Source organism: Centruroides sculpturatus, unplaced genomic scaffold (genome assembly GCF_000671375.1).
Source record: "Centruroides sculpturatus isolate CEXI.00-Female unplaced genomic scaffold, Cexi_2.0 scaffold93, whole genome shotgun sequence".
Taxonomy (NCBI): domain Eukaryota; kingdom Metazoa; phylum Arthropoda; class Arachnida; order Scorpiones; family Buthidae; genus Centruroides; species Centruroides sculpturatus.
This window is the reverse complement of record NW_019384297.1, coordinates 270,909-288,655: the sequence shown is the minus strand read 5'-3', so window position 1 is coordinate 288,655 and position 17,747 is coordinate 270,909. Positions and strand designations below refer to the sequence as shown.

Below are 17,747 nucleotides of genomic sequence, written 5' to 3'. Positions count from 1 at the left end.
AAAAAAAAAAAAAAAAAGATTAAGAGAAAAGAAATTAAAATTTATTTTTAGTGAAACAGGAGCAATTAAATAGCATCTATTGCCAACGTTTTCTTTTATACCATTGTAATCACTTTGGCAAACTTTCCTTATTCGAAGCCAGCAAACTAACAATGCCAAAACTTCCTTCAAAACAACTTTTGATTTCATTTCAGAAATCTTCATAGTAATTAACTTTACATCACGTGTCGACATTTAAATTCGTTAAAAAATTAAACTTACATTAAAAAGTATGGAGATAAAAAGATACTTTGCGCGTATAACACCTAAATAAACGGCGGCACAATTGCGGATGCGTTAAAGAAAATCATGCCGAAATGGACAAAAACCCTTAATACTTTCCTAATTATATAATTAATTCGGTTATAAGAATTATCCAATAAACTATATTTAGTAGTAGTGTTATATTTAATCCATATATCTATAAATCAACATTCAAGGCTTCTTTAACACTTAAAGGAAATGTTTATAATGCAAAAAAATATTTAAAAAAAGTACACACACCTATACATTTTCCCAAGCACCAGTTCTATTCATTATCGATCAAAATATTACACAATCCATTTAAAAAACAAATATTTACCACAGGAAGCCATGCCTATTATATATACACACACATGTGATGACGTCATTACGTATATAAATTCAAAATAAAGGGGAAAAAAAAACATAAACAATACTTACCAATACAAACTCAATTAAGGCAATACTTATATTAAATGGGATGTTTTGAATTTACTCGTGTAATACTGATGAAAGCGGATATCCTTATCTTTTCTGCAATTGAATTCATTCCTCGGTAATTGTAGGCAAGAATTAATTCTTGCTTCTTTTCGTTTATTTACATTGAGAAAAACCACCACACAGCAGAAGAAAACGATTTCTGCCGAGATTCACTGTTGCCAGCTCCACCTACAAAATTTTTAAATAGATATGGAAGCTTCTTCGTTCGTCCGTCCGAAAATAAAAATCGATAAAATATTACCTGTACAAAAATAGGTCTACTTGAGATATTATCCAGCTTTCTTTTAACTGTAAAGTTATTAATAAGACTTAATAATTAAATAATCGATTAAAAAATATCTATAATATTATTTTTATTATTTCATTTTCTACTTTTTTATAGCTATTAATATGTCGAAATTAATTATTAATTTTATTTCGACTGCTTTATTAAATATTTAATAAAAATGTATCTGTTTCGATAGATTTTAAATTTAATCTTAGTTTTTTTTAATTTAAACGTTTATCGTTTTATTAATTATAAGTTTATTTACATCGACGGAAAAAATTTGATGATAAACTTTTATTATCGCGAGCATTGTAGTTTATTTATTTTATTTTATTTTATTTTTTTTTTTTGTTTTTAAATATGATCTACGTTACTTTAAATATTTTTATTTTTATATAATTTAAGAAAATAATTGGGATATTTATAATATAAAACACAGCCGTATAATTTAGATTATTCTCTTTATAAATAGCGATTATACCGCTACTATGCATAGAAATAAGAAAAACAAGAGATAGAGAGATGGAATATTGGAAGAAAAATAAAATAAAAGTCGAAATATACTATAAATAGAATTAAATTATTAATGGAGTAGAAACACACATTATATTTTTATATTTTGTTTCAAAACAATACGCAAAATATAACACAATGTTGTGTTTAAATAATAAGAATTAAAATAAAAATCATATTAGGCCTATTATATAATATTAATTTGTACTAGAATATAAAAATTAATTTAATAAATAAAAGAAGTTTTGAATTATATGGTTTTTCGATCCATCCGGATTAGATCCTGGTGTGCCAGAGCGGTGGGCTGCTAGGCTATCAGGCCGTCTGCCAAATCTTATATGCATGTTTCTCAGCAAAATTTTAAATAAATATAACTAACTTTTCTTACTTTAAATTCGCCTTGGGTTATCTCGTCACACCCATTTGAAATAATTGTCGCGTATGGCATTAGATTCATTTAGCATATTAATATCATTATCGATGTTTCTACAAATATCTGGTTCGATATTCATTAACATGGAAAAAGCTGAAGATTGAATTAAAATCGAATTTTTCTTATTTTGTTGAGAACCATTTATGAACTATTTGAGTCACCGATATATACCGTTTATATATATTATTCTCATGACAATGTTTCTTTACTATTGGTTTAAATCTAATATAATAACCTAATAATTTTTTACATATATTTTCATCTTTAGTTTAAAAATCATTTGAATTGAAATTTTCTGTCACTCGAAGCAGCAAACTTTTCTCAGATTCTTGAGTATTCGAACCAGCGACTTTTAGAAGCAGACAATTTTGTCGCCTCAGCATTCAGTCAGCTAAATTTAATTATGTTTTATTATTAATTAATTGAAAAAGACTAATTCTTAAGCTTATTACTTTTTTCATTAAAAAATTCTATTGCATTGAGAACAGGCTTCCTACTGTCAATTGTAATTCTTCCACATTTATATTACACATCTTAATTAATGGGTTTGAAAGATTTTAAATTTTTTATAAGGTATAAGCTACAATTCTTCATTTATACAGACTGGATGGCCAAGGCAGTTAAAGGGCCAGTCTACCGCTTTGCGATCCGTGATTGAATGAGGATGGGTTGTTTCCCATCCTCATTCGATCAAAAATTTTATAAGTGATCTTTGCTGGATAATTATGTCGAGTCTACCTACATCATCTAATTTGGCCGAATCCGCGATGGGCATGGAAAAAAGGCCACTTATTAACAACACGGCGGAAAAAGTCAAAAAGTTAGATTTATTATATATAGTACAGCTATCCCTTGATAGTCCGACGTTTTGTAATCCGACATCCTCAGTAGTCCGACGCATCTCCCGTTAAGGCACCCGTCCCCGTTACGTGTCTGCTTGCACAGAAGCATGTCGCGACGTGAATCTTCCCACCCAATTCTTACACGATGACACATATTACATTTCGTGTGTTTTCCGTGAGCATTTCTGTTCGAACAGTTGGAGTAGGGAATATTGTAGGCTACTGCTAGCAAAACAATGCAAAATATGTAATTACTTTGGTAATCCGACACCCCTTTTGTCCCATACCTGTCGGATTATCAAGGGACAGCTGGTATTACATTAAAATATACGAATGCATTTTGAAAAGTAATTTATAAAAATAAAAATAAAAATTGAATTAAATTATTAATAAATATTAACACTACATTTAATCAGTAAATAAATAATAAAAATAATAGTAATATAGATTCGATTAAATTCGTAATTTCAAAAAAATTACGAATTTATCGAAAGCTGGCAACACTGTTAAACTGAAGTTTCCATGTTTCGTGCAGAAGCGGTAAAGTTAAATTGTACTTTACGTTTTTTCTCATTTCACTTATTTTTCGAATAATATTCGAGAATTCAAATTGATAAATCAAATTAATTTACATTAAATATTACGCTTCACAGAAATTATAAAGTCGAGTATAAATGACAACAACGCCATTGGAATAATTTGGAAGAATTGACAACTGTTATGGGTAATGAACAAGTTAATGACGTCACACGGTTAAAATTTGGCGGAATAATGACGTCATATTAACATATGAATTGTTATTTTTAATCATTTCTAATTGTGAAGTGGTCATTTCAATCATTTCTAATTGTGAAAATTTGGTTGTTTGAATTCTTATAATTTAAGACTTTCATTAAGCATAAACAATCATGGAGGATATTAATCAAACATTTTTCACCAATCTGCTTTATCTTGGATTTGATCCCGATTTCATGGAAACAAAACATCAAATAAAATTTCATAAGTAAATATAATATGAATTCTGTGTAATTAAATAAAGATTTTTTTTATACGTCTAAAATAATAATTAATTTTTAACTGTGATTATTTTAGGGATATGTTTCTGAAACCGAATAGAAAAGCCTTTGAAGTTGTTAGTCACTTTTTGTTTATGAATTTGGATCCGGTTCTTTGTAAAGAAAGATTCAGGTACTTTAATCATAAATGATGCTTTGAAATTTTAAATTTTACATAAGTTTATTTGCATTTTTATTTAACCTCTTACATATTATCACCGTTCCCTTTTTAATAACATTTTATTTTTAAAATATTTAGATATTATAAAAGAGAGAGAGAGCGATTTTGATTTTTAAAAATCAATTAAATATTACAATGAAATGGAAAGTAAAATTGCAGTTCTGAATGAGGAGTTTGGACCCCCAAATTTTAGATCCCCTACGTGACCAAAAAGTAAAAAAGCCATCACTCTAAGGGCTCGTATGGAAATTGTAACCAGTGTTACCGGTAGTTACCAAGGCATTTAGAAAACATGATTTAAATAACCAAATGTGTTATGATGTCACCAGTTCTCCTGTGGTACTTACCAAAGTAACCAAGGTGATAAAGCGGTTGCGGCGGTTCTATTGAATTACCAGATGGCGGACACATTGTTTCGTGTGACAAATGTAATTGTGATAAAAATAGAGAAAATAAAACATTCTGTTTCTGCGACACAAAGCAATCAAGATCAGAAGGCCATGTTGTTCCAAATTTCAGATGAGGCAGCATGGAAAATGGCAAATGCTACAAAATTATTTATTTCACAGCATAAACTAAACAAAGATAAATTTTTCTCCGATACTCGTCTAAAAAATTTTATAAGTTCATTTTCATCTTTTGATGAACTTGTCGAATCATCGTCGTCATATGATTCTGAATCAGTATTTGTGAGCAATGATAGAATTAATATCATCTCCTCTCGACTTTCCACCATGTTGAACACCACAAAATAACTAGCGTGTTTAAAAATATGCTAATCTCCCGGAATAACTGGCTATGACTGATGATGTCAGTCACCACTATTGCAGTGTTATCGGTTAGAATTTCCAAACGTGCTCTAACTGTAATCCTTTGTGAGATATTTGCATCTAAAGGTTTTGTTTCATTAAACACACAATAGACTTAATGGAGTGTGTAACATGATGCCAATTGTACCCTGGAAACAATTGGTGCAATGTCATTTCTTGTGTTTAATGAGCTTTTAGTCATCTCTAGTAAACTAAAGTGGAAAAAACAGTTGAATTTCAGCATTGTTTTGAGAAATGGTTTGGATTTTTCACTTAAATTTTACTTTAGTTTTGAGGATCTTCAAAATTCCAGATAGGCTGATTTCTGGGTGATTATAACTCATGAAGGGTTGTTTGTGACTTATAACCTCCCCAGAAATCAGCCTATTGGTTCCTTTTACTTTTTTACTTTGATGAACATGGTTTACAGCCCTGATAAGGTCTCCACTGCTTCATTCAGAATTACATTGGTACCAAATGGAGATTATATCAATACTATACAGTGGTATGTGTACTTTGAATGTAATTTATTGCAGGCTGTTTGACACTAAATCATTCAAAGTTTGAATCAATTTTTTCCATTAGAAATAATGGAAAGTCAATTAATCCATTCTCAGACCCTAAACAATACTCATTTCAATAAATCATAATTTCAGGTAAAAATAATGCAATTAAATTCCCTAATAATAAATTAAAAGATGAAAACAATAAATAAATAAATACTGCATAATAAACAGAAAATTGTTTAAGATGTCAAAGACAATCGTGTGGGACCATTTACCAGTCTCACACTATTGATTTTGACATCTTAAACATGGCCACCAGATCCTCTAAATGTGTACTGCTTTCATTCTTTGCAATAAATTCACCTTAATCATTGATATTACACCCTTCTCAGATGCCATAGTAAATAAGTAAAGAGTATATTGGGTTGAACAGAAAGTTTTCCGTATTTTTAACAGCTGTCTTTACTTAACACTGATTTAATTATAACAGTTGTGAAATTTAACATATTGTTGCTAATCTGAGATTGTATTCTTTGATTAGAAGCTTATTTAAACTTTTTACTCACATTTTGTTTCAATAAAATCAAGTCAAAATGTCTTTGGATAGAAAGCATGTTCAGCATATGCTTTATAAGTTTCAGAAAGAAAATAACATCATACAAACAGTAAAAATAATTTGTAATATGTATGGGGAAGACACTCCTGAACTTCAAATGTGTCAAATGTGGTTTAAAAAGTTCTGTTTGGGAAATTTTGAACTAAAATACAAAACATAGTGCGTGCCCAAAAGCTGTCAAGGAAGAAATTGTTAAAAATCAATGAATAACATAACTAAACACACCAAAAATAAAATGAAAAAGCAATGAAAACACAAGTGTAATGCGAGAGCAAGAGATGACTTGGGCACATAACAGATTGTGCTTATGCTTTGAGGGCATTTTTTTTCATTGTGTGCACAGTTTGAACTTTGAAGCATCATTCAAACTTTTGTCAAATTTAGCATTTGAACTCTGAAGCATTTGAAGTTAGAATCAAAGTATGAGGTACTACTATACAATATACTTTATGAATACCTATATGAGAATTTTTAGAATTTGTTTTTAAATTAGATTTTTTAAAATTGGAAGATTCAAAAATTTAGTAAACAGAAGTTAGAATCAAAGTTTGAGGTACTACTATATAATTAACTTTATGAATACCTATATGAGAATTTTTAGAATTTGTTTTGAAATTAGATTTTTTAAAATTTACTTACTCTTATTTGTTCGACAATCTTCCGAATCTGCGGTTCAAAACCCATATCGAGCATACGATCAGCTTCGTCTAACACAAGATAAGTGCAACGTCGTAAATTAGTTTTACCAGCTTCCAAAAAGTCAATCAGGCGACCAGGAGTGGCAATGCAAATTTCTACACCTGAAAATTTTAAATATAGATTAAAAACAATTGTGGGGGGAATGAGTAATCCAGAGTTGCGTGGCGCTCAAACAAAAGACGAATCAACGAGATTTGAAAATCGTGTAAGTCGAGGTATTACTGTATTTTAATGATCTTCATTCTTGTTTATATTAAATTTGATAGTGTTTTCTAATTTAAAGATATTTTTAAAATTTGATTCATGTTTATTTTCAAATAGTTTCAGATTTACACTGCCACAGATCAATCAAACTTACAAAATTTCTCTTTTATTTATTAGAATTTCATCTTCATTCTGAAATATCTAAAAATGGAGATAATGGCTCCAAAAAGTGTTTAATTCAGTGATAAATTTTTGACTTTTAAAAAAATCAAATGTTTTTATTGCTGATTTAAATGATATGGAAGTCTGGATATGGAGTCAAATCTATCTAAATGAATATTACAATATTGCAAAAACCATCTTTGGCATAAAACTTGAATTCTTCTGCTTTCATTATTTGAAATAGTTAAAAATTGTTTTAACAGATTGGACATATATTTTTAATTGGGCTGCAAGTTGAAAAATTTGTTATTATTGTCTGTCTTTCCTTAATTTCGGATTTCATCTGGTCACAGATGAAATCCGAGACTAGATATGGAATCCTTAGGGATAGAGGCCTCGATTAACTATATACGAATTTATAATGCCAACCAGAAGTCATGTTATTTCAATTCATAACTATTCCCCTAAAAGCAGTTAATAGATGACTGGCACGATTCAATTGTTAAAGGAGAAGTATGATGTACAGGAGCCAGACACTACAGTATTAAGTGTCGAGGAGGAGTACTTAGTGCTAAGTGTCAAGGTGGAGTACAAGTACTAAGTGTTGAGGTGGAGAGCATATATTTTAAAATTAAATAAATTAAAAATATGATTAAAAATTGCAGCCTGGCATTGTGATGATGTCACAATAAATAATTGCTTGTTTTCTATAAAATATCTATTGATTTAAAATTTTTTAGGAATTTATATAAGCTTGAAATAAGCTATACTATCAGTTTATAAATGGTGTTCATCCAAATGTTTATCTTTATATTAAGTTAATGATCTAATTTATTATATTTTTATAATTTATGAAAGAAGGAAAAAACTAGTAATATCTATAGAGCAATTTGCATATATCTGGAAAATTTCAGAATTTATTCTGGTTTATTCAATTTTTTTGAAGTATTTTTTCTCAGGTTTAATGCAAAGTTGTGTTCTTCTAAATCAAGAATTAAAACAAGTAGCTCAGTCTTTTTTAACAATGTGTTGATACTTTCCAAGAAAGTCCGACATGTTAGCTTCCACTCCAACCATGTTAAATTTGTGTCCTTTTATTAAAGTTTTAATAAGATTCCATGCGACACGTCCGAACATGTAAGCTGAACAATAGTGTGGGGGGAATGAGTAATCCAGAGTTGCGTGGCGCTCAAACAAAAGACGAATCAACGAGATTTGAAAATCGTGTAAGTCGAGGTATTACTGTATTTTAATGATCTTCATTCTTGTTTATATTAAATTTGATAGTGTTTTCTAATTTAAAGATATTTTTTAAATTTGATTCATGTTTATTTTCAAATAGTTTCAGATTTACACTGCCACAGATCAATCAAACTTACAAAATTTCTCTTTTATTTATTAGAATTTCATCTTCATTCTGAAATATCTAAAAATGGAGATAATGGCTCCAAAAAGTGTTTAATTCAGTGATAAATTTTTGACTTTTAAAAAAATCAAATGTTTTTATTGCTGATTTAAATGATATGGAAGTCTGGATATGGAGTCAAATCTATCTAAATGAATATTACAATATTGCAAAAACCATCTTTGGCATAAAACTTGAATTCTTCTGCTTTCATTATTTGAAATAGTTAAAAATTGTTTTAACAGATTGGACATATATTTTTAATTGGGCTGCAAGTTGAAAAATTTGTTATTATTGTCTGTCTTTCCTTAATTTCGGATTTCATCTGGTCACAGATGAAATCCGAGACTAGATATGGAATCCTTAGGGATAGAGGCCTAGTCATCTCTAGTAAACTAAAGTGGAAAAAACAGTTGAATTTCAGCATTGTTTTGAGAAATGGTTTGGATTTTTCACTTAAATTTTACTTTAGTTTTGAGGATCTTCAAAATTCCAGATAGGCTGATTTCTGGGTGATTATAACTCATGAAGGGTTGTTTGTGACTTATAACCTCCCCAGAAATCAGCCTATTGGTTCCTTTTACTTTTTTACTTTGATGAACATGGTTTACAGCCCTGATAAGGTCTCCACTGCTTCATTCAGAATTACATTGGTACCAAATGGAGATTATATCAATACTATACAGTGGTATGTGTACTTTGAATGTAATTTATTGCAGGCTGTTTGACACTAAATCATTCAAAGTTTGAATCAATTTTTTCCATTAGAAATAATGGAAAGTCAATTAATCCATTCTCAGACCCTAAACAATACTCATTTCAATAAATCATAATTTCAGGTAAAAATAATGCAATTAAATTCCCTAATAATAAATTAAAAGATGAAAACAATAAATAAATAAATACTGCATAATAAACAGAAAATTGTTTAAGATGTCAAAGACAATCGTGTGGGACCATTTACCAGTCTCACACTATTGATTTTGACATCTTAAACATGGCCACCAGATCCTCTAAATGTGTACTGCTTTCATTCTTTGCAATAAATTCACCTTAATCATTGATATTACACCCTTCTCAGATGCCATAGTAAATAAGTAAAGAGTATATTGGGTTGAACAGAAAGTTTTCCGTATTTTTAACAGCTGTCTTTACTTAACACTGATTTAATTATAACAGTTGTGAAATTTAACATATTGTTGCTAATCTGAGATTGTATTCTTTGATTAGAAGCTTATTTAAACTTTTTACTCACATTTTGTTTCAATAAAATCAAGTCAAAATGTCTTTGGATAGAAAGCATGTTCAGCATATGCTTTATAAGTTTCAGAAAGAAAATAACATCATACAAACAGTAAAAATAATTTGTAATATGTATGGGGAAGACACTCCTGAACTTCAAATGTGTCAAATGTGGTTTNTAATGATAGGTTTGTAGAATGTGGAAGAATTTGGAAAATTTTCAGGCTAAAGAAAAGAATTATTGGGAGATTATAAGTTCTGTTATAGATGATAATTCTTCAAGAACATTAGAAGGAGAATTGTTAAATTTTCATATTCCTGATACATTTCTGCAAGAATGTAGAGAGGAATTATTACAGGTAAAAAATATAATTTATTATATTTTTATTTTTTATTATTATTAGTATTATATTTGTTGCATACTGTACACAATAAATAAAATTGAAATATATTTATTGAATTTTTTCAGAAAGGAATAACAAAAACATACAAAAATGGCAAAGTAAATATTAACAGGTTTGTATATTTAGAAAATTGATTTTATTAATGTTTTTAAAAAATAAATTCAATGTATTTAAAACAAAACATTATTATGTTGAAAATAACATTGTAAATAAATATTTTTATGTACTTACAGCATATTAAACTTTAAAATAAACTAACATAAGTTAGTTTTTTAACATCCTGAGATTAAAATATTTGTTTTCTCAAATTGTTACTATAGTATGAAGAAATCATTACATGCTTTTCTCATTCTATAATTCTGAANATATATACATATATATACGAGGGCTATCTTTTAAATAAGGAATAAGGTCCGTTTGTGAATGAGAGTGAGAATGACGCACGATTGCAGCAGTGTATATGTGCGTCTGCTCTGAGCATGCTTTGCACATTTGCGCATACCATTTGCAGCTGTGTCGTCTGTTTGTGTGCTGAGCTGTAAAAGTTTATAATGTTTAAGAAAATTGAGTCACCGCTGACTGTGAGATATGATCTGTTATTCAATTCTTGAGTGCAAGAAACTTGGCAGCAGTGGAAATTCACCGTCAGATATGTGAAGTTTACAATGATAATGGTATGAGTGACTGTAAAGTTTGAAAGTGGGTGAGAATGTTCAAGGACGAGCGGGTTAATGTGCACGATGAGCCACATCCTGGCTGACCTTCTCTGATTTCTGAAGATTTGGTTTGTGATGTGGATAACAAAGTTTGAGAGGACTGACAATTCACGATTTCAATGTTATCAATTGAATTTCCACAGGTTTAAGGAATAGTTTTGTATACCATTGTTTCGGAGAAACTGAATTATCAAAAATTGTGTTCTTGGTGGGTTCCAAGACTGCTTTCTGATGATCACAAAACAAAGATTGGGCAGTGCTTTATCATTTTCGATTCAATATGATCAGGAAGGAGATGAATTGTTGGACCACATTGTTACAGGAGATGAGACTTGGATGTGTCATGACTCCTGAGTCCAAGCAACAGTCAATGGAATGATGACACACATCTTCACCAACGAAAGCCAAACAGTCCATTTCAACACAAAAAATTATGACAACTGTCTTTTGGAACAGTTGTCATAATTCATAATTTTTCGTGTTGAAATGCCACTAACAAAATTCCTTTCTTGTCTTTTGGGACAGGAAAGGGATTTTGTTAGTGGAATTTATGCTGAGAGGTACAACAATCAATTCTGATGCATATTGTGTGACCTTGAGAAAATTCCAGCGTTCCATACAAAACAAGCGGCATGGTCCACTGTCTTCCAGTGTGACGTTGCTCCATGACAATGCAAAGCCACATGTTTCTGCACAAACACAAAGTCTAATCAGTTCTTTTGGATGGGAACAACTGGACCATCCACCTTACAGTCCAACCTTGCACCCAGTGATTTTCACTTGTTTCAATATGTAAAGGAGTTTTCTGGTGGTCAACGGTTCAACGATGACGAAGTGAAAACAGCAGTTGTGCATTTGGCTTTTTCACAGGTGGCAGATTTCTTTGAAGTTGGAATTCAAAAAATTGTTGAGTGGTATGACAAATGTTTGAAGAAAAATGGAAATTATGTAGAAAACTAGATAAAAGTATATAGAATATGGAAAAAAATATATTTTAATGATATTTACAGTATTTTTCTTCTTATTAAAAAACAGATCTTATTTAAAAAATAGCTTTTGTATATGCACGGAATTTTTTTTTTTTTTGCTGTTATTTGGGTTCAGGTCTAAAAACATGGAGGTCTGCAAAAAACTCTGAGGGCCAAATTTGACAAGTTCAATACTTTCACTTGTTATGTATACATAATAGCTGGGAAAGTAAAACGGGCATTGTCATGGGAAGCAGGATTCTCATAGATCAGTTTTTGGTGGCTCTCAAACATTTTCAAAATCTTTTGTTAGATATTTTGAGATAGACAGATGCGTATTAACTGTTGTTTGATCTACCAATTTGACCATTGTGATGAAACTATTTTTAATTAAAAAAATGTGGAAACCATTTGCTTTCAAACATTTTTACTGTAGAATTTTTTGGAGGTAGTGAAGATGAAGAAAATTAAATTTTACTTTGATTTTAGTTTCAGTCTCAAAACTGTTTATTCAAATTTTATTGTCAGTTGAAAGTCTTGCATTGAATATTTGAAAGTTTCTTTGAATTTTTCAGAATTATCAAGTTTCTTTGAATTTTTAAATACACGCACCATTCCAAACTGTCTTCTTTTACTTGTGAATAAATGTAATTATCTGGCAACAAGCTTCTTATAGCCATGATGGTTATGGATTGTATTGATTGTTCCTGATAAAATTTAACTAGTTATAAACTGTTTTGTCTGAAAGTTCCATATTCTTAAAAGTTTGTTTTAAGCATTCAGTTGATTCTTTGGGGATAAATTTGATATAGCATAAAAGATATTAGTGCAGGATTATTCAATTATGAATTCCATGGTAGTTACTTGAACTATCCTTACAAGAAACTTTTTATGTAATGATAGGAAGTGTCATAGATTTCAGTTGTACATTTACTTTCAACGTCTTATTCGGATATATCTGACTGTAAAAATTTATTGGGTGGCACTTGTAATTTTGTTATGCAAAAGTAATATTCTATTTAGATTATTTTTAAAGATAATTACACAAATGTTTTTTAAAATTTCTTATAAAACAATTTTTCAGATTTTGCTGGCCAATTTTTGATAAGAAACAAGAAAGAGAATTTCGTAAAACTTGTTGTGACTGGTTAAAGGATATTTCTGTAGTGAGTATTTATATTATCATTCTATCATATTTTGTAAATAAGAGCACAGAGATAATTATGCATGTATATAATTGATGATCTGTAAAAGTTGCTGATAGATAAATTATTTAGCCAATAAGTATATCTAATTGTATTCAATAAATTTAAGTACTTTAATAATTGTATATTTTGTATTCAGTATTTTGTAAAAGAAATATAATAAGCTTATCAATTAAACATTTGGTTTAAATACAACAGACAAAAGGCGTTTGATATATGAATATATATCATACTACAGTAAAAACCTGTTTATATATAAAGAAGGGAAAAAATCACACACACAAACAACACACATGCACAGAAACACAAACAATTATTGAGAAATGTAAAGTAAATTGCATAAAAATAACGAGTTAATTTTACTTGTTTTTATGTTTGGTTGCAAGGATTACAAATATTCTCATTTGTTTTATTCAAATTCAATGTTCATATGAGAATTTCTTAATAAAAAAAAATCTGAACATAGATTTGCTTTTTTTTTTATTAAGGAATTCTCATATGAATGCTGAATTTGAATAAAACTAATAAGAATATTTGTATTAAATAGTTGAATTGTTAAAAGACTGAAAGTGTGTGTTTTCAGTTTTTTATTGCAAAGCTAGAAAAGTAGGAGCTTTTTATGTGAAATTGTAATTTCTGAAATAATATTTTAAAAACTCAAAATTTTTAATAATTTAAAAATCTTTAGGTAAAAAATAATTGAAGAATGATAATTTGATTGATACAATCTCTGCCTCTCTACTTTTTATATATTAATGCATGTTATATGTTAAGTATAACATTTTGTAATCAGTTTTTCAATATTTTTTTTATAATATCAAGAAATATTTAAAAATTTAAATATTTAATTTAACAATTCACTTCTTATAAAATTTTGATTATTTTAGGAATATTCTGAAGCAAGATTTCCTCAAATTGTACCTTCTATATTTTTATCTCCTGGCGGAGATAAATTCTGTATTTTATATCTTTGTTTTTCTCGCTACGTTATGAGAAAAGTGATTATTCGTGAATATGGTTGGCAACATGTTCTTCGTTTACCATTGTTTTCATCTGAATATTCAAAAGCATCAACTACCATTCTTCAGTTATCCACAGATAAATCCATTTGTAATTTTTTAAGATTACAAGAAATTTCACAAGAATTGCACAAAAAATGGCATAAAAATGCAAGGTAAGTAAAAGAACACAATAAATTCTAATTTAATGAACTAATTGGAAGAATGAAGTGTCCACTATTGATGAAAATCTGTTAAATCAAATGTGTTGTATAAGAATACATTAATAATGAAATTACAATGTACAGGATGTATTTAAATAGTCCTATAATATACAAGCATGAATAAAATATAATTGTAATGTACACTGAGTAATTTATGATCATTAATTCATTGACTTATTGACCCAATCTCTTAAAATAAAATTCTATTGGTGAATGAAGAAAAGGTTCTATGGTTATTTCTTTTAGGAAGAAATTTTTTATCTGTTAAATCAAGGGTTTAATGTATATATGTATACATTTATAACAAAAAATAAATAAATAAAAAATGTAACATTTTAATGTATTAGAATAAATTTTCAAGAAATTGGAAAAACATATTGATCTTGAATATACATTTGCTGAGTTAATATAGTTGATTTTATATATTTCAGCTGGGCATCTTCCTCCAATAGACAATGCACTTACTATTAGAGAGTTATCTGTAACTTTCAACTGCACTGTTTATTAAAATAAATACAGTATTTCTAATTGTATTAAAATTTTAACACCAAAAGAGGGTATTTTTACTTTATTTAAATATGCTTAGTGTTTGTAGTCATAATATATTTTCAACATTAAAAAATCATTTTGCCTTGAAAATTTTAAGATTTGACACTTAATTTCGGAATAAGGAAGTTAATTTTACTTGAATTTTGTATCCAAGAACAATTTTTGCTGTAAGAAACAAATTTCAATCACTAAAACAAGCAACAAACTGTTTATTAGAAATTTTTTCCTGTCAATATTTAATAATGACAAAATATAGAATCTGTATTATAATTTCTGTAAATAATTTGAAATTTTTCTTTTTATGATATGTACCTTTTATAAATCATTAGTGAATCATCATTTCAGTAATATAATTCAAAATGTTTTATAGTTTTTAAATATTAAAACAGGTAATTATTAATTATTAGTAAACTAGCAATTTTTTATTTATTTACTTTTATAGTTATATTAATTCTTATTTAGATGATGATAAATGATATTTCAATCTTTTTCAAAAATGCTATTTTGTGATAGGTAGACAGATATATTAAAAATTTATTTCAAATATTTCATATAATTTTATTTCAGAGACTTGATTTCTATTCATAAATCATTAAAAAGAAGAATTACAGAAAAAAGGGAGTTACTGAAAGAAAAACAAAAACAACTTATTGCTAGGTAATAAATTGACTAATTAATTAAATGTTTTATACTAAGTAACCAAGAATAAGTATTTTTGTATATATTTTGGTTTTCTTGTATGGTTGTATGACTATATTAAATCACATAAAGTTATGAGACACTTAATTAAAAGATTAATACTCTCACATTGAAATGGTTACGTTTGCTATCTATTTTGTGTAAAATTAAAGTTTTCATATTCTTCATGGTAACATAATTTGTTTTATTTATTTTTATCACTTGTAAAATTGTTTCTAATATCACAATAAAAGAAGAATTTTGATATGAGATGATTTCATCCCTAGTTACTGCCTGCTGTATTTTTATCTTTATGTAATTAACTGTAAATGAATATATTAATATTTCTAATATCACATATTAATTTCCAATTAATTTCTATATTTTTTTATTATATAGTTTATGTCAAAAAAATCTCAGTTTGAAAACAGTAGAGAGAGAAAATCAGGAAGTAGAATTAGAAAAATGTGTAAATAGTAAAAATGAAAAAATGGAAAAAGTAAGTTTTGTTTATTTTTTAATTGTACTATTTTGAATATTGAAAGATTAATAGAAGTAAACTATTTAATGACAATGTCACTCAATTCTTGCAGACTTAAAGTATAAATTTAAGAATTTTAATGAAATCATAAATATAAATGATATATTTATAATATGATTTGGATTTTCTTATTTTAAATTATATCACTTAAATATAAATTCATGGAAACCAGAAGTTACTTTATTTCAATTCAAAACTTTTCCCCTGAAAGGAGTTAGATAGATGACTGGCCAACTCCATTGTACAGGGCAAGATACTACTAATTTGAGGTGGAGAGCATATATTTTAAATTAAATAAATTAAAAATATGGTTATTAAAAATGCAGCCTGGCATTGTGACGATGTCACAATAAATAATTGCTCATTTTATTCTAAATTTGTTATTCATACAGAAATAAATACTAGTCAATTTTTAACTCAATTATGTTTCTGTATAAATTACCAATTTAGAATAAAATCCAAATTTGGTATTCATACAGAAACTTAATTGAGATAAAAATTGACCAGTATCTAATATAATACCAATGATAATTTCTTTTAAAATACATAATTATTAAATTAATATTTGCTGGTTCCTTTACATTGATTAAATATATTTATAATTTAAAATTAATAGTCTTTGTAGCATTACAAATATAAAAATTGGAAAAAGCCATAGATGATAAAAATTTTGTAACATTGATTTACATTATTTTGTTTTTGTATGTTAAATGCAGTTTTAAGAATCTTGATTTGATAACTTGTTAAATATAGCAAATATGCATTTGAAATTAAAACATTTATATGTTAAAAGGTTTAATAATAGTTAATTATATGTAAAATTTATGATGGTATTGAAATGCATTTACTTGTTAGTATCTTCTGTAACAGAAGAAAATTTGGAAATATTCATTGATAATAGTTTGTATTCTATCCATTACAGTTATCTGATGTACGTATTATTGTTATAATTGGAACTAAAACATTAATGTAGAATGTTATCATTAATATGTGTTTACTCATAAGATTATGATTACGCTCATAAAGGAAAGAATATTGAAATGCATTTTTTTGTTATGTGATATGTTTTATTTTGATTATTTGATTTGTTCCCCATAGCTTCATTTAATAAACATAGCTACAAGATTCTTCTAATTTGAATCATTTTGTAATTAATGTTTATATGTGATTACAGGGAAATGAGTTTAATATGTTCTTTTTTTATCAGTATAATGTAATTGTTATTGAAACCTAAAAACTTGTCTAACTTTTTTAGATTTGTAACATTTGTAGACAAAATATTTTTTTAAAAGTAAGTTTTATAATTTAAATTTTCATTAGTTGGTACAGCATTTTTTGTATCAAACAAAAATCTTACAATTTTTTAAAAAATAAAGTTTAATTTAATCTAATACTTAATAATACAGTCCATCCTCAATAAAATGCAGTATATAAGTGTGGTATGGTTTATTAATTGTTAATGTTCATTACATTGAAAAATTGCTAATACACCAGGTTCTAATGTAGCAGCAAAATAACAATGAATAAATTAAAAATAGTCTTAATTATAATAATAATTTAGTAGAAAAATAATAAAAAATGTATAATTAGTGTATTGAAATATTTAATCATGAACATTCCTATTCTTGTACATGTTTTTTTTTTTTAGATATATATTAGAAATATATATATATATAGATGAAATATATTTATTTGCTGTTAAGAGATTATATTTCAAGAAAAAGTTTTATGAAATTTTCTTTAATG

General features: G+C 27.5%; 3 protein-coding genes across 3 annotated transcripts in view; 1 reads left to right on the top strand and 2 right to left on the bottom strand.

The window, feature by feature from the left end:
- The window catches only part of LOC111625648, a 54,216-nt gene extending 53,236 nt beyond the window's left edge, over positions 1-980 (bottom strand). The window contains exon 1 of the mRNA XM_023368892.1: positions 724-980. The gene's annotated coding sequence lies outside the window, so the exon portion shown is untranslated. The remainder of the gene's footprint in view (positions 1-723) is intronic.
- Positions 1-7,303, bottom strand: part of LOC111625569 (ATP-dependent RNA helicase DBP2-like) — a 9,496-nt gene extending 2,193 nt beyond the window's left edge. The window contains exons 1-2 of the mRNA XM_023368783.1: positions 7,267-7,303; positions 6,646-6,806 (exon numbers count right to left, since the gene is read on the bottom strand). Of these exons, the coding sequence (XP_023224551.1) occupies positions 6,646-6,806; positions 7,267-7,303 (198 nt within the window). The remainder of the gene's footprint in view (positions 1-6,645; positions 6,807-7,266) is intronic.
- Positions 7,304-9,912: 2,609 nt separating this feature from the next.
- Positions 9,913-17,747, top strand: part of LOC111625485 — a 16,095-nt gene continuing 8,260 nt past the window's right edge. Inside the window, exons 1-2 of the mRNA XM_023368670.1 lie at positions 9,913-10,077; positions 10,188-10,234. Of these exons, the coding sequence (XP_023224438.1) occupies positions 9,916-10,077; positions 10,188-10,234 (209 nt within the window). The 5' untranslated portion in view covers positions 9,913-9,915. The remainder of the gene's footprint in view (positions 10,078-10,187; positions 10,235-17,747) is intronic.